This window comes from Marmota monax, unplaced genomic scaffold (genome assembly GCF_021218885.2).
Source record: "Marmota monax isolate L192 unplaced genomic scaffold, Marmota_monax_Labrador192_F-V1.1 WCK01_AAM20220418_F8-fsc00065, whole genome shotgun sequence".
Classification (NCBI taxonomy): Eukaryota; Metazoa; Chordata; class Mammalia; order Rodentia; family Sciuridae; genus Marmota; species Marmota monax.
Genome location: NW_026694038.1, coordinates 7,279,158 through 7,305,479, shown reverse-complemented (window position 1 = coordinate 7,305,479; position 26,322 = coordinate 7,279,158). Strand labels below are relative to the sequence as shown.

At 38.7% G+C, this 26,322-nt stretch overlaps 1 protein-coding gene across 6 annotated transcripts in view; it reads right to left on the bottom strand.

Annotated features, from left to right (window-relative positions):
- Positions 1-26,322, bottom strand: part of Gsap (gamma-secretase activating protein) — a 162,926-nt gene that overhangs the window by 124,033 nt on the left and 12,571 nt on the right. For all 6 annotated transcript variants that reach the window (XR_006856080.2, XM_058585495.1, XM_058585498.1 and 3 more), the window contains exons 3-10: positions 23,526-23,582; positions 16,263-16,332; positions 15,900-15,953; positions 10,068-10,156; positions 6,044-6,113; positions 4,434-4,483; positions 1,594-1,698; positions 1,284-1,343 (exon numbers count right to left, since the gene is read on the bottom strand). Coding sequence is in view for 5 of the 6 variants with exons in the window: in XM_058585495.1 (XP_058441478.1) it covers positions 1,284-1,343; positions 1,594-1,698; positions 4,434-4,483; positions 6,044-6,113; positions 10,068-10,156; positions 15,900-15,953; positions 16,263-16,332; positions 23,526-23,582 (555 nt within the window). In the remaining variant the exon portion in view is untranslated. The remainder of the gene's footprint in view (positions 1-1,283; positions 1,344-1,593; positions 1,699-4,433; positions 4,484-6,043; positions 6,114-10,067; positions 10,157-15,899; positions 15,954-16,262; positions 16,333-23,525; positions 23,583-26,322) is intronic.

Below are 26,322 nucleotides of genomic sequence, written 5' to 3'. Positions count from 1 at the left end.
TGACACTAAGTGATGACAGGCCGTACTCACCTGTGATGAGAAGACACTTAACCATCCTCATCTTCAGAGCTGACACTCAAATGCATGGCACAGGAAGTGCACTGGAAATATTCTGGAGTTTACATACAACCACAAGCTTGATATATACTTTCTTTCTTGAAGAGCTAAGGCTTGGCAAACTTTGCCTTGGATCCAAATATCATAAATGGGTTGGTTGTACAATAGGACAATTAGAAGCAATAACTTTTTAGGAGACATGAATGACCACGTAAGGCAGGCAGGCCTGGGGTCTTTACAAGGAGTGGCTAAGCCAAAAATGGCAAAAGGAGTAAATGAAATTCCTGGAATGGCATGAAGCCAATCCATACTAGACAGTCAAGGAAAAGAAGGAAGGATCATCTGTTGTGGAGAGCCGTGATTTGAATCATGGTCTTTCTGACTCCCTTGTGGCTGCCTTTGCTCTGGGAACTACCTGTTCAGGTCAAGATAGCCCAGTTGCTATGGTGACACCTGTGCAAAGGCTCAGATTTTTCAGTTAGGACCTTGAGTTCAAGCACCAACTTCCAGGGACAGAAAATTCTGAGCATAACAAGATGACCCTAATGTCTTGCCAGTCCTTTATCCTTCAGATTGCCTGCTCTGCTAAAACTTTCCCACAAATAACCTTTTGATGACAAAACCTATATAATAAACGTGCTAAGCCAGCTCTGGGTCAGTCGAGCTCCATCAGAGCTTTTCTGTGTGTGTGTATATCTTTTCTTTTCTCCCCATTGCCCCTTATCTGGTTTCTGAATTAATGGCTAGGACTGAGAGATGAGAGGGTCGTGGCAATCCATCCCAGATAAAAACATTGGGGATGCCTAATGAGGCTAACACTTTCAGTAGCTCTCCTGGGAGTAATGCTAGAGTTTTGCTAATTAAACTGTACCCTCTTACTAGCTCTCTTTATTTTCAAATCCAAACTCACAAGTCCTTTCAGGTCAAATCACTTGCAACCACTTAAAGTCATCTACTGTAGACCACACTTACTACTGAGTCCCACTCTTATGCTTATTCCTATAACGTGGGGTACTTAGTAGGGACTTCCCACCGGTGCTCTTCTCACCCATATTAAATATGCATTTGTTATAGAGCTGAAGGCTTGAGATGGCAAGACCTATTTTACTTCCTCATCCAAGTGACTAGCCCAACATTAAAAAGGCTAAAATGTTGCTCATGGTGGCAGCTCTTAAAAGGGAGCAACATGTTATAAAATTTCCTACAGCTGATCATTCTGGACTTACCATTAAATCACAGCTCTGATCAGCATAAAACTGGAGGCACTTTAAGATACTCCTTGATTTCTAAAAAAGAAAACATTGTGACATAGTATCCCCCATGTTCCCTCCCACAAAAAAAACACAACAAAATACATTAGGAAAAGAAGGAAAGGAGAAAGAGAAAAGAAAGCAGCGAACAAGTAGTAACAAAAACTTTTTCATTATTTTTAATAAACTTCTGCTGACTGCTCCCACCAACAAAAATGTAGTGATTAATAAACTGTAGTGATGATAATGGCAAAATAAAATTTTTCCTATGAAAATGAGTTTTTACCTCCAGGTCAATGTAGTATAATCTCTGCTCTGTCATATCCCACTGAGTCCAAACAAAATCCTCAGCTATTCTGTGTCTTGGGAGATGGTCAGAATTTTTAATTACCTAAAGAGGCAAAAAAGATTTTATAAACATTGTTTATAAGATCATATCTGGAATTATTTTGCATATTTCATCTCTGTGATATGTGTGAATATTTTTACTTTATTGTTAGCACCTCCTGCAATCCAGAACACACAGTCTTTCCAGGAAAATTAAGGTGTAGTTCCCTCACAAATGCTCTAAAATATACTATTTTATTCTTGTTCCTAGTTTAGTGGACAGGTCAGGTTTTTTGGAGGCAAGACTACACCTACCTAAAAATCAATAGCTGCATTAATAGAAGATTCACAATATCCTGCTGTGTACATAAGCCCCTCCATCAGACTTCTGCAGACTAGAAGGCCTCCCTATCAAAGACAGAGGCTGTGATGCCAAGAAAACACTCAGGCCTGAACACAGGAAGTTCTGCCATGACCCCCATCTGGCCATGACTTTGGGCATGCTTCTATGCCTTCCACAACCAGTGTGATGACATTGCCCATCTGTCAGCAATTCTCAACTACTCATCCTTCAAGACATGACTTGGGCACTGTCTCCAACACAAAGCCTTCCCTCCCCTCATCAAGATGAAGGCAAAGCTCCTCCCCTCTATATTCTCTGGTGCTTTGGCATACTTCTATTAGTCACACTTTAATTAATAATATAAGCTTCCCCAAGTGAGCCTGCATTCTTTACGGCACCTTTATTTTTCCATATCTTGATTATTTCTAGCATGGAATAGCATTCAAGGAATGCTTATTCAAAAGACAGAAAAGTCAGGTGTGCAAAGTCAAACTGTTCAGTATAAAATATGTGTTTACAAGTAACAAAGTCAGAACTATAAAATTTAAAATTTGAGGATTCCAGAAATCATCTAATTCAACCCTCTGCTTTACACAGGTGAGAAACCTGAGACCCAGAGAGGTAAGATTAGGAAGGCTGTACAGTTAGTTTAGCGAGACCCAGAATCCCAACATCTGACACCCTGCCAGTACCCTTTGGACACCCCAGCTGACTTAAAAATAACTGAAAATGAGTTTAGAATTCACTTTCCAGGGCCTGGAAGTGTCATTTCAGTGGTATGGTGCATGCTTCGTGTGCAGAAGACTCTAGGTTTAATTTATTTTCCTCAAAACATTTACCAAGCAAAAATAATCTACACTGAGAGATGAGTAAAAAATGAAGACAGGTTAAGATAGAAGAAATGAAGAAAAAGGAGATTATCAGAATGGTCCATATTCATGCCTAACCTCTAACCCTAAAAGTAATCTCTTCGCAAAAGCTAATTTGGAACTTGAGGGAAATACAAGGCATAGAATATATCTCCATTTCTTGCTTGGTAGGTCCATTACATTTAGTCTATAGGAAAGTGACACTTGACAAAGGATCCAAGAGCACACATCTTTTCTAAACCTCTATATTCATCCTGTTTCCTTTTTTTTTTTTTTTTTTGAAATTTGTTAGATTGGGGCAGTATTAGAACCCTTTCAACTAAAGGGATGTGCTGACAAAAAACAGGAGCATGAGAGTGGCATACCCAGGTTCCAATCTCCACCTTGTCCCTTTACAGTTACCTCACCTCTGTGAGTCTGGGTTGCCATCTTCTCTGTGAAAATGGTTATGATTATGATACCGTAACCTCAATCAGGCAAGAGGCTGTGGTGAGCACGTGAAATTGCATTCTGCTGTATGCAGCAGCCATGGAATCCTTTAAGAACGACAGGGTTGTTCCCCGGAAGAGCACATGTGGGTGAAGAAATGCTGAGGCTGTGCCAAGTTGGCTAGCAGAATCCTTTCTGGGCAGCTGGTAAGGGGCCCTCCCCTCTCTTCTGCACAGTCCTAAACTCATTCCCCATTCCTGACCCCATCTTATTTAATTCGCTCCAGAGACTGTCCTCAAATTTGTGATCCCCCTTTCTCAACCTCCCAAATCACTAGGATTACAGGCATGTACCACCACACCCAGCTCCTGATGATTTTTAATGCAAAAATTAAAATGAAAAACTGGAAAATCAAGTGACTATCCATCCATGGTAGAATGACTGAAAAATTATGGGTTTTTATGTTCATGCTTCTAAACAGAATGAATTGGAGCTATTCTAGCTGACTTACAGGTAACACCACAAAACTGAATGAAGTAAAGAGTGAATGACAAATCAACCCTGGGTGTGCTGGGGTGGGGTAGGAGATTTTGTTAAGGATGAAAGGATACATACCAGGTGGTGAACATAAGTTAGAGGGGAAGAAGAAAGGGAGATGTGGAAAGCAAACAAAAAAACGGAAAACTGCAGCATAAATGTTATGATCTCATTTGTTATGTGTATAATATGCATAAAAATTAGAAAAACGACTATTTTTCTATTTAGTAACTTATTTACTCCTGACAAAGTAAAAAAAGTAAACACAAAAGTAGCTGGTAAATGTACATATTAAAATTTTAGTTTGTGAGGACAATGAACTCCCCATGTATGTGTGTCTAACCTTGTGCAAGTTTGCATGAGCAAGGCAAAAGCTGTGCAAAGACCCACACGGACACTGTTATTAGTTACTCCAAGAAACAGATTGGCAGGGGTGACATAGAGATAAAGGCGATAATTAACTTCCTCATATAGCTTTGTTTTACATGTTATGATAGCAGGTCTATAATTTAAAAGACTTCAAATAAAGAAAATACCACATATTGATAGCATTAATCTTTAAACAGTCTACATAGTTCTTTGTAGAAGAAAACTGACAAAAAAGAAATTTCAAATCTTTACCACTCTATTTCCATCTTCTTGGGTGACTTGGATATGAAATTGTTCAATATCTTGAAAAAAAAAGATAATTGAAACTTCAACATAAACATCAGTATATTTTTGTCTGTTGTGAAAAAATTTTTACAAAAGTAACAGATTAAACAACTGTTACAAAGCAATGTTATCAGACTTACAACAGAGACTCAAACACAAATAAAAACCTGCCTTTCTTCCCCTTTCTTTAGTCTATTTCAATACCCACTTTTGCTTCACTCTTTTTTTTCCTTTCTTTTTTTTATTTATTTCTTACATAGATGACAATAGTGGAGTGCATTACATTCATAATTATCCATTCACAGCACAATTTTTTTGTAACTCTGTATATAAAGTATGTTCACTACAAATTATGCCATTATACACGAGCTCTCTTATTTTTTTGCATACAATTCTTAATACATCTTTATACCACCATTTATCATATCTCTGTTTATAGCACCAATACTGTGTTGTCTCTCTGCACCCTTCTTCCCTCAAACAGTGTTTGTTCCCCTATGCCAGCAGTCTTTATAGAGTAAACAGGGCACCTTAGCAGGGCTTATCTTCAATGTCCAAATATCGAACTTGTGTTTGTTTGTATAGATAGAAAACTCATCATACAAGACATTTGGGAGAGGCAGTTTTATTGGGGTCAATTTCACATGAACCAAACCCCAAGACTTAATGTTAATTTGCAGATGATTCCTTATAACAATTTTTTTTTTTTTTTGAGTACTGGGGATTAAACTCAGGGACACTCGACCACTGAGCCACATCGCCAGCCCTATTTAGTATTTTATTTAGAGACAGGGTCTCACTGAGTTACTTAGCGCCTCACCATTGCTTAGGCTAGCTTTGAACTCATGACCCTCCTGCCTCAGCCTCCTCAGCCACTGGGATTACAGGTGTGTGCCACCACGCCCAGCAAAAACAATTTTGATTCAGTCACACCTTCTGCCAGTTCTACTTACAAAAACATGAGACAGGAAATTGAGTGGCAGAACAAGGACTGAACACACACTTAAGCCCTCAAGCCTGTTCTGCCAGCCATAAATGAAAGATGGCTCACTAGACAAGTCCACAAGTGGGTTTTGTCCTTCCCCACTTCCCATTGAAAACATCATGAAAGGACGTGAGCTCTTTTGACACAATCTTATTTGCTTTTACTTGAATTTGGCCATGTTGATATGTGTCCTCAGATCTGGAATTCTTCTAGCAACCAAAGCCTTCCCTTCTCTCCATCCAAGCCTCTTTCTCCTTTTATTAAAGTTATCTCCTAGGACAGACATCCTAACGAAGGAAGGACTGAAAAATGCAAAAACAGCCAGCACAACTGTTCTCCACACATCCCACCACGTGACGAAGTTGGAGATCTATGTATAGGATCCTATCATTCCCAAGATAGGCAAACTGAGCAGAACTTGGGGGCACCATAGGACAAACTCTTCCACAGGAATTCTAGGTCTCAAATGGACAAAGATCAGTGGACCCTTAGCAATGGCAAAGACATCTAGAAGATTCACTCATGTCCACACTTCATTAGGAGACTATGTCTCATTCACATGCCCCCGCATGGAACTTAAAGATACACTTACATTTCTCTTCTGATATCAGTAACAGTTGGTCCTGTGGGAGAGGATGACTTTCAACATGTAGGTAGAGGAACTGTAAAAAGCAAATTAATCAAAATCATAAGTTTCTTAGTTGCACAAATATTTCAGAAGTTGTATTTAATCACTGTACTACTATATACCATACAGGGGACTGGGAGCTACACAATAGTTCAGGGGAAACACACATACACATAGGTCAAAGTATACAGGAAGTAGAAATTTTCAGGACTTCAATTTTTCTAGGAGGAAGTTGATCTAAGCACAACACTATCACCATATAGTTAAACAATAAAGCAATAGTTGGAGCTATTTCTAGGGATGATACTTCCTATTTGGAATATTGATTTTGAAGCCAATTGAAAGAAGCAATGCAAACAACATTTATGCAGTATTTTTCACACACAAAAATAGAGTGATCAGTCTATTTGGTGTACAACTAAACCTAGTGTATACTTTGTGGGCCAAGTAAACATACTCCCCACTACAGCTTCCAAATTCCTGCTCCCCAGAAGCAAAGCACGACATAATTGGGGATTTTCCAAAAAAGTTCAGTGAGTCATGATGTGGCCTGTGGTTGACAATGTACAAGCCTCAAAGACAGAATGATCACCACTGGGAAGAAAAGACTTATTTCACCCCATTTCTTCTTTGTGGTTTACACAGGATCCTCATAGGACAAAGCAGGCAGCCAGCACCACAAGGCCTGACCCTATCAACCGTGATAATGAGGAAAACTGGTCATAGGATGACTCCAGTGACTTAATTCTTTCATCATCAAAAAGGTGACTGCAAATCAACAATTTCATTTTTCTGGCATGAAAAACAGCTTACTAGGTAAGATCCACCACTAAATTTTGTCCTTCCTCCTGCCCCCAAGACTTAAAAACTTTATGAAGGGACATAACTTTTTATATTTCTATTTTATAGTCATCAATCTTACTAAAACTTAGGAAAATGATTAAATATAATACCTAGTGTCCTAATTTTTCATAATAAGTTAGAAATAGAACTGGTCAATTTAAGTGTTTATAGTCAAATTCCCTTTTAGAATTAAAAAACAAAGGACTAGGGACATAGTTCAGTGGTGAAGTACTTGTCTGCATACCCAAGGCACTGGGTTCAATTCATACATACATGCATATACAAAAAGGACATTCGGAATTGAAAAGCAAAACTTCCCACCATTCCTCATGGCAATAACCTTAAATTACAAAATAAACATCAATGTGGTACATTGGCTACAAAAATATAGAGCTCATTATTCATAATTGTGAAATTGTGCACAAATAGGACACACCGAGCACTGGGGTTGAAAAAAAGGCAGAAATAATTGGCACCACACACATAACAGTAGAGCAAAGACTCAGTGCTTCAAAATAAGGAGATACTCCCATAGGAGACAGTATGGCCTCCTGAGTCTACCAAGATGGTGGGGATCTGCCAAATTAGGAACATGAGGTGCTACAGCATTTATAATTGTCAACCTCTACCTGGTCTTTGCATAGGTGACCAGTAAGAAAGTGATTTTTTTTTAAAGCCCATCCAGGTGATGGTTCTTTTTCTTCCTACTATGAGGCAGCCTTAGAGCAAAGCCCCAAAGTTTAAAAAGAAAAGGTGGGGGGGCTTCAAATACAACTACATAAGTGCATCCTAAATAGGAAGTTATGCAGGTTTTACACGTATTTAAGGAAACATCTATTTTCACAAGTATGGAGCTAGACTGAGAACTGGTGCTAGTCTTTGGGGAGCAGGTAGTCTAGTTGTATAGAGGGGTATGTATTTACACTCTGGAACTACCTGGAAGATGCACCTCATACTGGTAGGGATCTCTCAAAGGGTACCAGACTGGGGTGCAAGCACCACCCACCACTGTCCTGCTGAAGATCCTCTGAGACAGTGACCAGGGAAACATACTACTGGAGATCACCATGGATGTTTTGGTGAGAAAGTGAGATAGGTCCCAGTGATAACCCAGTAGACTGTGAAATGGCATCACTCTAAGTGGGGAGGAGGAAGGGAGGGAAAAGGTGAAGATAAGCCATGGAGGTTTGGAGGAGCTTCTCTCTCTAGAGGCACAGACACGAGAAGCATAGAGCAGGACTAGGAACTGAGACGGGTCCACAGAATGTGTGCAGACTGTATTTGATTTGGGTGGAAATTTTCTTTTCTTTTGGCCTATAAATGCTGTCATATATCATATGCTTTTAATTTTTTAAATTCACATAAAATTCATAGTTTTAACCACTTCAACTGACATAATTTTCAGTGGCTTTTAATCTACTCACAATGTTGCATAACTTATAAAAACTCTATGCTGTAATTCCCTTTAGTTGCCCCAAACCTTCAATAATGTCTGTTATTTGCACTGGGTAGGGAAGCCCAAAAACAAGCCAGAAAAGGGAAGTGTGCCTCTGTCCCACAGTCACCCCTGCACTGACGACAGACTTTCCAGGGAGGAGAAATATAGCTTGGGAGTTCCAGGCCAAACCCATCTAGAAACAACAGGAGTGGAAAGAAAAGTGCACAGCTGGAAGGACTGCTGACAGCAGAGGACCCAGGACAGAGGAGAGACAACCCCTCTCCTAAACGTGCTGGCTGCTGGCTGGGAGTGGGGATGGGGTGGGAAGGAAGAAGCAGGTACTTCATGTGACGCCAGTGGACCCCAGGTAGACCAAAAGGAATGTTTTGACCTGTAGCAGAATCTGAAATTATGCAGAGGGAAATTAAGCCCTAAGATGTCTGTGCACAGTTGATTCTTGTTATCTGTGGCAACTGTGTTCCATAAAATCACCAAAACACTGTCTACTGCACACTAACCTTGCCTAGGGCAAAAACAAGGCTAGGTTACTGTGAGCCCCTGTTCTTAACATTTCTGTTCATAACACTTATGTATTATCCATCGATTTTACGTGTTTCTGTTTAAAAGAGAATTTATATATATTGTTGCTTCCCTAACTTTGAGCTCAGGGCCAAGTTAGGGAAGTTACGATTCATGCCAGAATGAAATGTACCGAAGCAGCACACATACTCTCTCTAAAAAAGGCACATCACAGCCTTCCTGCCCCTGGGAACACTAGAAAGCATTTCCACAATACGCGGGGGGAGGGCATTTAAAACAGAGAAATCACCAACAAGAGCACAAAAATTAGAATAATATGGCACAAGCCTCCCTTTTACAGCATGGGAACCAAAACAAGGCAAAGCTCTCCTTGTTCAATGTCTGCTGGGGACGTTCACCTCAGGTGATTTGAATTTCTTCATCACTAAGCACATCTGTAAATGATGAGGAAAGTGCCTTGAGTGTTAATATTGAGTTACCAATCAATTTTAGCAAGGAGAATTTGCAAACATGGAATCTGCAAATAAAGAAGATAGTAATCCACCTGCCATTATACACAAAATGCTTCTGTATCCATGGAATTGATAAATCCACGGGTTTATTAAGTCATTTAGTCATAGATAATATAATCATATGGTTGACAGATTAATTAACTCTGTGGGGGGGGGGCGGGGGGAGAGGGGAGGAGAGGGAGGGAGAGAAACTCGGGATTTAACCTAGGGGCACTCTACTTCTGAACTGCAATCCCAGCCCTGTTTATTTTTGCTTTGAGAAAGGATCTAAGTTGCCAAGGCTGGCCTTGAACTTGCCATCCACTTGCCTCGGGCTTCCCAGTTGCTGGGTTTACAGGTGTGCACCACTGCACTGGGTAAATAAACCGTTAATGTTTACCATAAACATGTTTTCATATCCAGTGTTTTATCATGTCAAACATATTGCCTTGCCATCAGACAAGTCATGGTGTAGCAGAATCAGAGAAACTAACACTTGAGATCCTAATTTCCATGTTTGTAAAGGAAGAGGCAGTGTATCCAGCTGTATCCATCTACAAGATTGCTTTGAGGATTAAATGTGATAATGCATGTGAAAGCACTTTGTAAATATTTTTCCACTAGGTTTCATACCTTTTTATTAATGAGATAAGTGATAAATGACAAGCTTACTTACCTGTACCCAAATATAGCTATCCACTGCTTTTAGAACCTTCACATTGTTAACAGGGTGGATTTCAACCAGCAAAGTTAAGCACTTTGATCCTACAGAGAAAAGAAGGCTTTTAGAAGTAAATATTAGAATATCATATTATATTTTCCAAAGCAAGTAGGGAGAGGAATTCCTGGTAAATCCTATTACACCACACAAAGCAATTTTCCCATCATCATAAAGTCCCTTGAGGTGACATAAACTGTAATTCCATCCCATTTCCACTCTCCAGGGATAATGTGTGACTCCAGGACCCCCAAAGAGCAATCACTGTGCCAAATGACCTGCCTTCTACATTCTTGACACTGTAAGGAGGCTGCATTGTATTATGAGGACCAAAGGATGCTCAAAAAAATGCAAATGTCAAAAGGAAGTTTTTGAGCGTTCCTGTAAACAGCAACAGACACCAGGGGGAAAGCATCACATCTGAAATACAAGTGGTTTTTGAAACAGAAGATGATGTCATTTTGAACCCTCACCAGCAATGGATGCCAGTGCCTCACAAACTGGGTTCCAATGGCCTCATCTCTCCGCAAATTATTGTGATTCTAAGATTTGCAATATAGGTACTTCTGAGTTTTGAAAATGTAACGGTGTTTCCTATTGCATTAAGCCGTTCCTTAAAGAAAAGAAATCTTCTTAAAGTTCACTTTTACCCTTTGTCACCCAAAGTGAATTTCAGGGGTAGCTTAGTACCTAGCATTTGTAAGGCTCTGGGTTTGATCCCCAGCATGGAGGCGATGGTGGGGAGTGAGCTCCAAAACAGAGAAAACATCACAAGGCAATATGCTCAAGGCAAGGAACAAGCTCCCATCCATTCCTCAGCCATTTCGAACATAGCTTCACAGGTCCCCTAGGTTTCTAAGTCTAAATAAACACATCTCAGTGTCACTTCAATTTTGCAGCACAATGGCAAACATTGTGTATGAAAGTATAAAGATATTTCTGATGCACAAACATGTTTATGGCTGACAGCACCTATCAGTAGGACAGGCTGGTTTCCCTCAGGAACGGTGATAATGGCCCACTTAGGGCCTCAGTGTCACATCTGAGCGAATGTCATAAAACACAATGATTAGGAGGAAGTCCGTGGGCACAGGCTGGAAGGGGTTTACCACAGATACCCAAATTTAGGTCAGAGATCCCCCTCCTCCACTACTAACCCTCAGAAAACAAAGTGTTGCCTTGTATTGAGTGCTTAAGTCTCTAATAAAGATCAGGTGCTCTCACAAGGATTTTATTTTGAATAATGTACAATCTGGGAACAGTACAATAGCCTGAAAATCAATACCAATTTTCAATATTTAAGAAAGTAACATGACAGCACTGATTTTTAAAAAAGGTAAAGAATGTGAAACAATTTCTGGGATATGGCTTAACAATGAAGGATGGACCGTTCTATTAACATGTCTCTTAAAGACCACTTGAAAAACCAAGAGAGCAATGAGTTATCTAACTGTAGACTAAAAATCAAATGTTTGGGCAGGGGATGGTGTCACATGCCTGTAATCCCAGTGGCTCAGGAGGCTGAGGCAGGAGAATCACTAGTTCAAAGCCAGCCTCAGCAAAAGCAAAGTGCTAAGCAACTCAGTGAGACCCTGTCTCTAAATAAAATACAAAATAGGGCTGGGGATGTGGCTCAGTGGTTGAGTGCCCCCGAGTTCAATCCTTGATAACCCCCCAAAAAATGTTTAATGAAAAAGAAAAATACTTATAGCTCAGGATAAAAATTCTAGTGACAGGTTTGTACACCAATTCAACAGGGTTGTATTCCACATAATTGGGACAGAGGCAAAGGTAAACAGGCTTAGAAATCTGCTGGATGATTTAAAAAATGGTTCCAGGAATAATAAAGAAATTGATGTCAAAGAATTTCACAAAAAGAAAAAAACAAAATAGAAATGTTCTATGAAAGGGGAGAGTGGGGTGGAGGCAAATTTCCCTATCAATATTTTAATGTGTAACTAAATTATTAAATAGGATAAACAACATTTAACTATTTTATCTCTTGCAATAAAAGTTAATGTATTCCAACTTGGGGGAAAAATTGGGGTGGGGAGACTGACCAAACTTTCTCACTGGAAAAATAATCAACTCATATTTGGCCTTTTTAGTATGAATTTATACTCAAATAAGATAATCAGCTAAATTTTCTTATCTTCAAAATGAGATGATCTTCAAGAAAAGAAGTATTTCTAATTTTCTCCTTCTTCAGTGAAGCCCAGACATTTAGTTATATAACTGCTATAATTTTAAGAGCAAATCTTTGCAAACAGGAATTTCCCTCAGTAGCATACCATGTGCTTTCACAGTGGAGCCGAAAACATTCTGGATTAGAATTCTGGAGACATCATTCCTAATCTTGGCTCTGCCACTAACATAATATACTTTTCAACATATCACCCAAGTTTTTCTAGGCCATAATACCTTGTTATTAAAATAAAAGACTACAGAAACAGATTATTTCTATAATCACTCTCAGTCATAAAAATCCTATGATTTCATGAAGTGCTAAACTTGTATTAAGAATGTAGGAAAATCAAGTGGGGCATAGAGACGCACCTGTAATCCCAGCAGTTTGGGAGGCTGAGGCAGAAGGACCGTGAGTTTAAAGCTAGCCTTGGCAAAAGCAAGGTGCTAAGCAACTCAGTGAGACCCTATCTCTAAATAAAATATAAAATAGGTCTGGGGATGTAGCTCAGCAGCCAAGTGTTCCCTGAAACCACCCCGCCCCCACAAAAAAAAATATAAAAAAATCAAAATATCAGTGGAGCCTGGGAGGATATCACCAAAGGGGAACTTGCAACCAGGCAGGATATGGATGTCCCAGGAAGAGACACAGCAAGATTAAAGTACAGGGACAGGCATGACATGGGAGGGAAGAAGGTGGCGGAAGAACCTGGTCTGATGCAAGAGATGGTATATCTCAAAAGTTGGTGACAAGGTTGGGAGAGTTGGAGGAGCTCTGGCTAGTGCGGCTCCTGAACTGAACCACACTTTGAAGCTCTTCACTGGCCCTAACACTGAATGGATCTCCAGGAGTCAGTGGCAGTGGGGCCCCAACACATGTGGTCACCCCAGTTGCTGCTTGCTGGCAGCACTGTGGCAAACGCAACTCCACAGGGGACAGTGTGGAGGACAGCCTGGACCTGGTTTCCCAGGAAAAGCCATTTTCTAAATAAAACACTAATTCTGTGTGGTCACAGCCAAGGAGAGAAGCACTGTTGATAAAAACTGCATTGTAAAACATGTGGATCAAAGAACTCTGAAAAAAATGTTAGTTTGTCTCTTTTGCAATGAAAAAACAAATCTCATTTTAAGTGACTGTTAAGTAACACCTTGTAGCAAACTGTGTGTGTGTGTATGTGTGTGTGTGTGTCTAATCAAATGGCTTACAAGATTATTTATGGAAAGGTTAAGTCTTTCCAAAATATCCATCCAAAGGACAAAACATTAGACTCTAAAATGCTTTTTGGTTACATCATTTCTGAAATCTTAACAAAATGAAACCTTCCTATGATGAACACTGATGACTTATATCTCCACCCCCAAACTCTCAGCTGAGCTTCGGACTTGTTCAAATTCCTACCTCACTTCTCTACCATGATGTCTGTGAGGCATGTCGAACTGAGTGTGCTTGCAGGGCACCTCAGAATTACTCATTCTAGGGATGGAAACAGGGAACAATTAGTCCCATTTAGTTCATTGATACTGAGTTGCCCTACTGTGCATCACTTCCAACCATACTTCCTGGCTGAATAAGTATAGGCAATAAAGAGATTTTCCCAAAGGCCCCAGGCAGAAAGTAAGAAGTAGGCAGAGCAACTAAGGTAAGGCACTGTCAAATTACACCTAGACAGAGCTGGTTCTCACCTCAGTGGCCAGCATAAAAGGTAAGCTAATTAAAGCTATGAAATACCCAATGCAATAACTAACAATATTCATTCTAATGTTTTTAAAGATACAAGCAGATAATCTCACTATAGGTGCAAGCTTAAAAGACTGAGCAAGAAAATCTGCATATAATTTACTGTTTTATCAAATAAAATTTTAAATTTGATCTGAAAGGACATTTTATAGCATAGTCACTAAAGATTATTGTTCTGTACAACAATTATGCGTAGATGAACATCAAGTAAAAGATACAGTTGCAGCTGGGTTTAACAGAATAAAGTATGTCGAAGGCTAAAAGGAATGAGGCACAACAAGAACTGGGAGATACAGGAAGCAAATCTAAGGTTGTGTATAGATGCCCAGTCTCACCATCTCAAGAAACCCAAGCAGTGAAGCCTTTCCTTTCTCGGACAAAGGGGTTTATTAGCCCAGGAGATAGAGGCCAGATCCTGTTTTTTTGCAGACCCTTGTTTTAGGGGTCAAGATACCAATGTTCAAGATCACATTTTGCTTAAGTTAGTTCAGTTCTATCTCCTCCGAAGTGAGCTTTGCACCTAATTTTAAGAGGACCAGAGAGTTCTGGGGAACTATCAAAAGGAGGTACCGAAGCAGGTTCTCAGTGTATCAAGGCAAGGGGAGGCAAGGGCAATGAATACAACGAGATGTCAGGGAAAGCTCCGGCCCACCAACACCTGCCATAAGCTATTATGCTGAGCACTCCAAGTAGGACCCGTCCAGACTGAACTCTGGTCTCCTTGCCTCTCAAAGCTGCCTCTGGGCGGGGAACATGTGTCATGAGAAACCCAGGATTCTTCATAGGCCTCATATGGAAAAACAGGTCTAAAGGGTTTTTCCATCAGATGCTGAGTGGGAACTAAGCTAACAAAGAAGAAATTTAAATGCCAAACAAATAGACCAGATGGAAAGCACCTGGGATCAGAACAGTGCGGGATTGATACGTGATCCACTAGACCAGAGGTGGAATGGTGGTAGCCCACATGCTTGCTCCAGCCCACAGGTGGTGGTTATTGCCTGGGCAGGATTTTTTAAAAAACTTGAACCAACTTTTACATACATATATATTACATAAAGGTCCCGACTTCTCTTAAATTGAAAAGCTGACCCTGCTGGACTTACAGTCCCACAGGACAATGAAAAGTTAAAGCTGAGTAGTGGCTTCCCCTGTAAAGTCTCCCATGGGGGATCTACACCACATCTCTATAGCTCTTGAACTCCCTCCCACCCCCTATAAAAGAGAAGAAATATTTTCCAGTTTCTATGTTAAAATGGAAACAAGACACTATTTTTCTTATTTACTTACCATAGACATTTGCATTGTATCCCCAGCACGATGCCTAGTGTCTCACCCACAGAAATTACTCAATACTGTTGAGTTATGGACAGATGGATGACATAAAATGTTAGATTAAAAAGGTGAGGGTTACATGACTAATAAAGTACTAAGTGGGCCTTGGCAAATGAGAAATTTTTTTTTGTTGTTGTGTATTGGTAGGCTTTTCACAATGTGCTAGGTAAAAGTCATTACCTAATCAGGAATTTTTTAAATGGTATTTGGGACTTCCCCAAACTTTTTTTTTTTTTCCTGACAGCTCTGGCCATAGGATTCTAGTGTCATATCAGCCTCAGTCTTCAGGTGATATTTATCACCTTAATACTTTTGCTATTTACTGTTTGATTATTTTTTGGACCTTCATGCTTACTTGAAAAATTAAATAAGTCTTAAAATCTTGATCACGCTTAAATCATCACTGCCTTTTTATTCAAAGACAAAGCTTTTTCTAAAGATGCTTGGAAAGACAAAGCTTTTTCTAAAGATGCTTGGCATTTGACTTAGTTCAATAAATCATCTACCATATATCAAGAAAAGCATAGTTTCATTACCTGGTTGTAGCTCATTCCTTCTACCTTCTTCAGTAGATTTAACTAAACTTGCAGCTAATGGAAAAAGGAAAAAAAAATCCATTAGCAATTGATACATGTAGTATCTTATTAAAGTTTACCATTTTATACCTGAAGTAAACGAGTGTTTAAAGGCTTTGTTATGGAACATTAAGGTAGAATGCAAAGGATTCTTTTTTGTAGGTCTACTCTGCAGATTCTTAATTTCCAAAATAATTTCCCAAGAACATTTCTTTCCCAGACCTATAGTTGTAGAATAATCAAATATCCTAAAATCCAATACTTTAAAACTTTTAAAAGATGTAGTTAGTTCTTGATATGTAGCAACAAGAAAGATTGACTTACCAAGTAAAGTTTTCTCCCTGTTGACAGAGCAACTGACAACTTGCAAGTCTTTCTCAAAGGTATACAGATGCTATTAAAACAAAAGTTTTCCTTTTTAATTTGAAGTTTTATATCAAATAACAATGGTACAAAAAAATCCCACTAGGCTTTGTATCAAGTATTATGGTGAAATATTTCACTAAAGAATACTCAATGAACTAGTTTATCCATGCTGAGATATTGTGCATTATTTTAAAGACAAGTTTGCTATTGTAGGCCATATTTGGCACTGAAACTTAGCCATGAGATAACCAAACACAGTGGGTAAGCACACAGACATTGGAGCCAAACTAGTCCCATGTTCAAATTGTAACTGTCACTTGGAAGCTGTGTGACTCTGGACAAATTATTCAATCTATCCCCCCATCAATAACTATCTCATATGTTGCTAGGAGGATCAAGAGAAAGAACAAATGAAGTCTTTAGTATAATGTGTGCCACACATAATAAGTACTCAAATGTTGGTATGGTAATTATTGAATAAAGTTTTAATCAAATACCCAACTGACCATGATATCGTTAGTTATGTCTCGGGGACTAGCACAAGTGTATCTCATATTTAGAGAATTAGCAAATAAGTTGTCTGTAATCTTTTTTCTTATTGCTGTTTGAATTGTTCAAAATATCAGAAGACTCCATTTCCTGAAATATTAAAGGAAATGAAAACAGTCACACAGAAGGAGGGTGTAATGTGCAGATTGAGGAACTGGAGACAACTGCAGTTCATTAAGCAAACTCCTTTCAAGTTTACCCAGAAGATAAGGGAACAATGGAGAGTCTCAGACCTCAGGAGAGAACGGGCTGAGGGAAGTAGTGAATGGCAGAAGTAGTTAGAAGGTAATTAGTACTTGCAGGCTGAACACACTAGACTGAGTGGCCAAAAGTTGTGAAAAATACTGGGGAAGTCAGGAAACAGGAAAGATGAACTGAATTCCTGGAATACATTTTGGTTTTCTTTGACTCTTGCTCCAAGGGATTCTAATGTATAAGAAAAGAAGGATCATGTCTACATTTAGTTTTTTAATGTTTTATTCTTTTAACTATAAAACAACACATGAACATAGTCTCAGTGTTTAAAAGATGAAAACACTACAAAGTCAGTCAAAATCTTTCATATACTAGTTAATCCCAACTCCCATCCAAAAGGGAGCATGTTTATAATTTGCTCTGTAGACTTCTAAATCTTTTAAAATAATTTTAATATATTATGTCCTCACAGTTCATAGCTCTAAGTTTTTTAAAACATAAATGGAAGGTATTATCCTTACAACTTGCTTTTTTCATGTAAAAATATGTTTTGGAGAGACTTCTGTGACAGTATACATTTATAGACTTCTTAACCCTTTAATGGTTATATTGATGTCCCAAGAACTTACTGTTGGCCCCTTAGTTTACCGCCAGCTTTAAGGTATAATGATCCAATGTACTTTTATATATATCTTTGTAAGCACATACAAGTATTTCTGTAGAATCATACCTCAAAGTAGAATTTGTAGGTCAAAATGTATGCAAGTATTGAATTCTTCCATTATGAGCATCAAAAACTCTCCCCTAACCTAGCTTATGCAAAAAGGCAACTACATAGTGGCTCATGGAATTGAATAATGTAGGGCATATGGCTTCAGCATTAGCTCGATCTAAAGCTGGAAATAACCATTCTTTCTGTTATCTGGGTTAAATACAATTTTAGCATCCATGCAATGACATTCCATGTTCTATTCCTCAGAGCCACAGTAGTCCCAACCTCATTCATCCCTCACCACACCCAATGGAAGGGTCCATGTCCAAATTCCCAAAGTCTATTATACAGTTATAGTCAACCAGCTTATGTCATATTCACTCCTGTATGCACTAAAAAGGTAGGTCTGCCTAAAACAGAGAGGAAGTAGAAGGTACAGAGGGTGAAGAAGAAAAGGTTTGGGAATCTGCCTACATATGTATAACTTATTGTTTTCCATTTGGCATGGCAAAGAGAGAGATCATTCAATCAAAACTTGAGAGATCAAGACCAAGGTAGAGTAGACACACTTTCCCCTATTTTTCCCACTGTAGGGATAAAAATACTGGACATTATATCCAGAAGAAACCTAAGACCAAAAAGTAGAGAAAAGAAAGCTGGAGGTGTAGCTCAGTAGTAGAGCACTTGCCTAACACTGCAAAAGGAGGAGGAGGAGAAAGAAGGCAGCCACAAATTCTCTAGGGACCTCAGGTCCCAAAGAATAAGAGCTGCCAGTTTTTGCATCTCATATCCTAAACAGGAAACTAAAGAAAAGAACACAACAGAACTGCTGACAGGAACAGACAGAAACACACACCCATTATCTCCAGCCAAAGAAACCAGAAAGGGGGAACCTTGCCTGGCAGAAAAGTTCTAGACTATACCAAATACCATGGGGGAAATGCAATCCTGCCCCTACTTCTACCAGCAAAGGCTGAGTGGGGAGACCAAATTCCCACCTTTACCCAGCTGTAACAAGGCACCACTCTCACTCTTGCCATATTTCGATCAGAAAAGATCAAATGGGAAATAAAGACTTGGACTGGGGGTATAGCTCAGATGGTAGAGTGCTTGCCTGTCTTTCATGCACAAGGTCCTGGGTTCAATCCCCAGCACCAAAAAAAAAAAAAAAAAAAAAAAAAAGAAGAAGAAAAAGAAGGAAATAAAGACTTTTATCCCCACCTGATAGAAGTGAGCCTCCAAGACCTTCATGACCACGAGTGTCATGTGGGAATTCTGTACTTCTTCCCAGACCTAGCACTAAGAAAGTGCACTTTCCCCTTCTTCATTGAGTGGTGTCAGAAGTGGCTGAATGGCAAGTCAAAATTTTTACTACCACCCAGTGACAATGAGGCCTCCACCTACCTACCTATCACTCCCTGATCTCCTGCTGTGATATCAGTAGAGGCCTAGAAGGCAGCCTGAAATCCCGCCTCTGTCAACTGGGTGTCAAAGGAGGCCAAGTGAGGAATCTGGACTTCCACCCCTACCTAGGCGCAGTGAGGTTGTAACCCTCATTCTTCAACAAGAACACTTTCAGAGGAGATACAGAAAATTTCAATAAGATCTGGATTCTCATACATAATACTTAAAATAGCTGAGACACAATGGAAAACCATGCACAATGCCAAGAACAAGGAAGTTTTTTTTCTCATTCAATTTGAAAATAAGAATAAGCATCAAGATGATGGAGGTACTGGAATTCTCTAACAAAAATTTTAAAGCAGACATCATTAAAATGCCATAATATCTCAGTAGATACATATAACATACTAGCAGAAAGTACAGGAGAATTGGTGAACTTAAAAAATATAACACCACAAATCACCTAATCTGAACAACAGACAGAACTATGGAAAAAAGGAACAGAACCATATCTGTGAGATTAAAAAGACTAAAAACAAACAAACAAACAAAAAAAGGCCTAACAATCATGCAATTAGAGTCCATAAAAGAGAAAAAAGGTGGGAATTTTTAAAGTATTTGAAGAAATAATGACTGGTCATACTACAGTGATAAAGCCACATCAATGTTTATAGCAGCTCAATTCACATAGCTAAGCTATGGATCCAACCTAGGTGTCCTTCAATAAATGAATGGATAGAGAAAATGTATGCATATGCAATGGATTATTACTCAGCCATAAAAAAGAATGACTTTGCTGGTAAATGGATGAATATGGAGACTATCATGCTAAGTGAAATAAGCCAATCCCCCAAAAAACAAAGGCTAAACATTCTGATATATAGATGCTAACACATAATTAGTGGGGGAGGGAAGAACAGAAGTTCATTGGAATGAAGGGGAATGAAGGGAGGTGGGGGAATGGAAATAGGAAAGACACAGAAATTATCAGATATAACTTTCCTATGTTCATATATGAATACACCACCAGTGAAACTCTACATCATGTACAATCAAAAGAATGGGATCCCAATTAAAACAAGTTATACTCTATGTATATATGTCAAAATACACTGTCATATATCTAAAACAAACAGATAAAAAAAGTTAAAAGAAAGAAAAAAGAAATAATGGCTGGTGACTGAAAACGTCCCCAGTTGAGCAAAAGACAGCAGATTCAAGAAGCAAATCCCAAACAGGAACAATCCAAACAAATACAGAGACATACAAATCAATCTTCAGAAAATAAAAGGACAAAGAAAAATATTTTTGAAGCAATTAGAAAACAAAAATGACAACTTGAGTATAAGAGAAAATCAATTTGAAAGTCAACAGATTTCTCAAGAGAAACTATGGAGGACAGAAGGAAATGACACATTTTTCAAGAACTGAAGGAAAAGAATTGTCATGCTGTATTCTATTATTAGAAAAATCATCCTTTAGGAATCAAAACAGACATTCTCAAAAGAAGGAAAATTGTGAGAATCTGTCATTGCCATACCCACCCTATGATAATAGCTAAACAAGTTCTTGAAAGAGAAAGGAAATTATTTTTGAAAGGAATCCTAGAACACTGGGAAAGAAGAATAAGAAGTGCAAAAAATATGGGTAAAACATAATTGACTTTCCTTCCCTTGTGTTTTCTAAATTATGGTTGACAATAATGGCAAAAAGTGTATCATCTGATGTAGATCTTTAAAAATGTAGAAAAGGAATGAAGACAACTTTAAATGCAGGACACTGAATGAACTTAATAGGAGATAAGGTAAAATGTCACATTTCATTCAAACTGGTAAAAAGTCAACAGCTGCAGATATTCATGGTATTGAACAGTTCTGTATCTTGATTGCAGTGGCAATTTCAGGAATCTACACATAGATCTACACATAAAATGACATAAAACTTGCTGGGCGCAGTGGTGCACACCTGTAATCCCAGCAGCTCAGGAGGCTGAGGCAGAAGGACTGTGGGTTCAAAGCCAGCCTCAGCAACTTAGTGAGGCACTAAGCAACTCAGTGAGACCCTGTCTCTAAATAAAATACAAAATAGGGCTGGGGATGTGGCTCAGTGGTTGAGTGCCCCTGAGTTCCATTCCCAGTAACTCCCCCCTGCCAAAAAAAAAAATCCAAATGGCATAAAACTATATATGCACATTCTACCAATGTCAATTTCCTATTAACATTATATTAATTCATATTAATATTTAATGGTATACCTAACTTCACAACATCCAATAATTGGAGAAAACTGGGTGAATTGTATGTGAGACATAATTTAGGGGGGAAAAATAAAAGAAAAAAAAAGCTTTAAGATTCAGACACCAAGATCTAGCACCACAAAAAAAGCACCATCTCTCTCTTGGCAGCACACAGTACTTAAAATTTTAAAGCCCAGTTAGGCTTGGCATCCAAATTCATTCTCTCAATAAAACCAAAGGGCCAATAAAGAATATGTAGGTTGTAAGACTTTTGAGTGTATAGAAGGGATGGGGAAAGAGAGCTGTGCTGTTTTAACGTGGCTCCCAAAGTTCATGTGTAAGGAAACTTAACCCACTGCAATGTGTTGGGAGGTGAAACCTAATAAAAGATCATTAGGCTTTGCCCTCTGCAACGGATTAGTTTTGTCATCTCCAGAGAGGGGTTATCCATCACTGAGTGGGTCTGTGATAATAGTAAGCTCAGTCCCTGCTACCCTTTCACTATCACCCTTCCACCTTCTGTCATCAAATGATGTAGCAAGAAGACCCTTACAAGATGTGGGTACTCAATCTTGGACTTCCCAGCATCCAGAAATGTAAGAACTAAACCTCTGTTCTTTATAACTTCCAAATCCCATTCTGTTATAGCAGCAGAAAATGGACTAAGATAGCAATTAGGTATAGGAGCAAGACTTGCCTATTTATAAAAGCTAGCTAAATTTCCCATGAATTTCTTCTTTAACTGATTTATTTTCTGAAATCATCTTCATATTTTGAAATCCAATGAAGTGCTGTCACTGGAAAACATTTGAAAAGCAGCCACTGTGGAGGGAACCTATCACTGTCAATTCAGTAAAAAAATCCTTCACTGAATTACTATGGCTTATAAGGCAGTAAGCTGAATGCAGTGCAGATGAAACACATTGGTATGCAAAATGCTCCTCACTTTTTTGGCGCTCATAGCCTTAGCAGAGAGAAATATGTCCACAAAAGATAGATAGTAATACCTACCACTATGGAAGACTATGATGTCTTCTCTCTAGCCATCTTCTTAGAATTTGTACCACATAGAAATTAAGTTAAGAATTACACTAACATGTGAGATTTTTTAAATCTGCATCTATCCCAAGACTGTATATTGTAACAAGATTTGTCTTGGTCAATACTGGGTCTCCAGAAGCTCAGAGAAGAAAACACTGAATGTATATTTGTTGGGTCAGTGAATAAATGAATGAGTAAATGAATGTGTGTGAATAAAAGGAGTGGAGGAAGGAGAAAGACCAGAGAATTAACAAAGCAAAATATTGGCAGTCTAAAGAGTAAGGTGACTGGGAGAAATTTGAAAATGACCACACAGAATATTTAACTTCAAGGATGTCTAACATCCTTAATTAATTAAACCCTAAATTGCTTTTATATAGGCCCCAAACAACTCCCTTTTCACACACACACACACACACACACACACACACAATTAGACAAAGCTTATCTACATCAACCAAGGCCTTATATGAGTACTTTAGAAGAAAATTAAGGAAAAAGGTAATGAAGGCTTTGCCAAGTTCCAAACCCTGAATTGTTGAAAAGGAGCAAGAAGCAAGACAAGGGATGGTTGAGCACAAGCAGAACTCAGAGCCAGAGGTCATTATGAAATGACCTGGAGCACACAAGTCCTGGAAGGGCACTGGATTTCCTAATTCCTTATAGGATGTTGGAAAGCTGGTTTAGGCCAATTTTACTTAAACTCAAAGGACTAAGACTTCATATAACATTTGATTCAGGAGGAGTCCTTATTATTTTTTTAAGATAATGGGGCCAAAGCCAGCCATACTGGCACACTCCTGTAATTCCAATGACTCAGAAGCCTGTGGATCACAAGTTCAAGGCCAGCTTCAGCAATTTAGCCAGACCTGTCTAGAGATATAGCTCCATCCACAGTACAAAAACAAACAACAAAAAGATAATGGGGCCAAGAAGTAGTTTTTAAAAAATGAGCAGAGAAGGCAGGCAAAGAAAAATTTTATAAAATGAAGTGGGAATTTTTATCTAGAAAACAAACAGTGGAGGCAAAGAAAACTCTAAAAGCAGTAAACAATAAGTAAGCTATGATTTATGTGATGTTTACCTGATTTTTTCTGGTTTGGCAATCATATAATCCAAAGACAATATTTCTCTCATCATCCTAAAAAAAGAAAAATAACCAGATGTTTATTAAATGTCATAGTTTAGGAAGTTAGGCTAACACTAGTTTTAAGACAAACCTGCAATAATTCAATCTTAGCAATTAAAAACTCTAAAGGAGGATTTTTTTTTTCCCAAGAGTGCAGAAGAGAGAAGGTCACTTTCCTGGCTGCTCCGTGGCACAAAACCAAGAAGGCGTAGACAGGCAGCTTCTCAGCAAGGCAGCTTTTCAGCAAACAAAGTGAGTGAACAAAGGTGGGGTGCGGGGGGGACTTTACTGGAATTTAAAACTAGACATTCAAATTAGACTAGGAATTCAGGAGGGTGGATATACTAAAATGAGGAAGAAATCCCTAGCAGTACAGCTGCTTCTGGGCTGGAAACACCAGCCAGAGTTGTCCCTCTATGAGCAAAGTGGAGGGATAAGGGAATTAAAGGAACCCACATTTCTAGAAGGCCTGAGGCATTAAGAGATCAAGGATATTGCCCGACTAAACTGAAAGGCATGCTGCACAATACCCTTGTTCTGGGAAAAAACTGCCATCTCTCCTGGTGACATGTGGAGGACAAAGGAAGGAACCAGTTTGCAGCATCAGCGTGGAGGCCAGCAGCTGAGGGAAGCAATTCATGGCAAACCTGAGTTTGTCCCAAAACACAGACCCAGTAAACATACACTACATGACATAGAGTGTGCTTAAGTGACCAGGAGAAAAATCAAACAAGAAGAGTGGTTTACACTGGGACAACTGGTGTCATGGAAACCCACCGGGCTCTACCCCCACCTCCAATCCAGCTGCTTGCAGGACCGGCTGGGAGAGAATTCAGAAGGGAAGGGGTGGGAGAGACCGAGTTTGGAGACTAAACCCAGGACAACGAAGCATGGGCTTTTGAAAGTGATTTAGAGAACTAAGAATTGGCTCCTCTACCACACAAGTGGAACCCAGGAGAGATCCCTGGGAAATAGTCTTCCAATGTAGACCAGCAATTACTGGGCACTATAGGTGAGCTGATTTTGAATCTTCGAACCAATTGGCATTCACCAAAGAGCCTGGAGCCCACCTAAGCCCAAACCCTGCCTCCAGGAATTCTACCTACAGGATTACCTCTTTCACTCGAGCAATCCAAAGGTAGAGCATTATATTCCAGACGACCCCACCTAAAACTACTAAGAATCTTTTGAACTCCAAAGGAAAGAATTCTTAACTTTTCATGGAGATGTTTTTTCCTTTTTCTTTTGTGTTTAATCGTGTTTAATGGTACATGGACATTTATACATACTCATATTTTTTTTTCCTAATTTCTAGCATTTTTGAAGCCAGTTAATGTTCATGGATCATTTTTTTTAGAGAATTTTTTAATATTTATTTTTTAGTTTTTGGCGGACATAACATCTTTATTTGTATGTGGTGCTGAGGATCGAACCCGGGCCGCACGCATGCCAGGCAAGCGCGCTACCGCTTGAGCCACATCTCCAGCCCATGGATCAATTTTTTAAGGACTCAGATGTTTGATTAGTATATTATAGTTTTGTTTTTATATTCTTAATTTTTTTAAATGTTTACTTTATATATATTCTCTCTTACCTGTTTCCCTTGATTCTATTGTTCTCTTTTCTTCCACTAACAGCCAATCTCTACTGGTCTCTCTTTCACTCTTTAATTTTTTATTCTATCTTCTCTCCTCCTCACCCATAATCATACTTCCTATATCTCTTCTGTTTCCTCCCTGTTCACCATTCAAATTTTTAAAATCTTTTGCAATCTTATTGTTTTTATTGTAGGCAATAAATGACCATATAATTTCTGTGTATTGTAATAATTAGCATTGTAGATATCATAGTAGAAACTATTTGGTTTAATGCTGTATATTGTTTGCATTGGTTGTTTTTATTTTTTGGCTCCTTCTAAACAATGAGGTACTGGAAACCTTCAGGGACGCTAGAAGTTCACAAGGTAGAAACTCTATTGCCTCAAATACATATTGTTAGATGGGTAGACATACAAACAATATGAAAAAGTAAGGGAACAAATCACCCTGAACAAACCAATATACTCCAATAACAGTATCCATCAACATCACAGTGGAAGAAATGTCAGAGAAGTACATAGTTTAACTGATATGGAAATAGAAGATGGTATAAGTAGTGAAATCAGAGAGAAAACACAGGAAGTGAAAGATCACTTCAATAAAGAGAGATTTTTAAAAAAAGGAAAAAATCCTCAACATAAAAAAAAAATCAATAACAAAATTAAAAATTCAATTGAAAGCATCACCAATAGACTAGATCACTTGTAAGACAGAGTTTCAGGCAATGAAGACAAAATATATAATCCTAAAAACAAAGTTTATCATGGAGAAAAGATATTAATAGACCATTAACAACTTCCAAGAAATATGGGATAACCTGAAAAGACCAAATTTAAGATTTATTGGGATAGATGTAGGCTCAGAGATACAAAGGAAATGGACTCACTATCTTTTTAATGAAATAATATCAGAAAATTTCCCAAACATTAAAAATGAAATGTAAGATCAAATACAGGAGGCTTACAGGACCTCAAATATACAAAATTACAACAGACCCACACCAAGGCACATTATTAAGAAAATGCCTAACATACAGAATAAGGATAGAATTTTAAAGGCTGCCAGAGAACAAAAGGTAACATTTAGAGGGAAACCAATCTGAATCTCAGCTGATCTCTCAACCCAGACCCTCAAAGCTAGGAGGTTTTGGAATA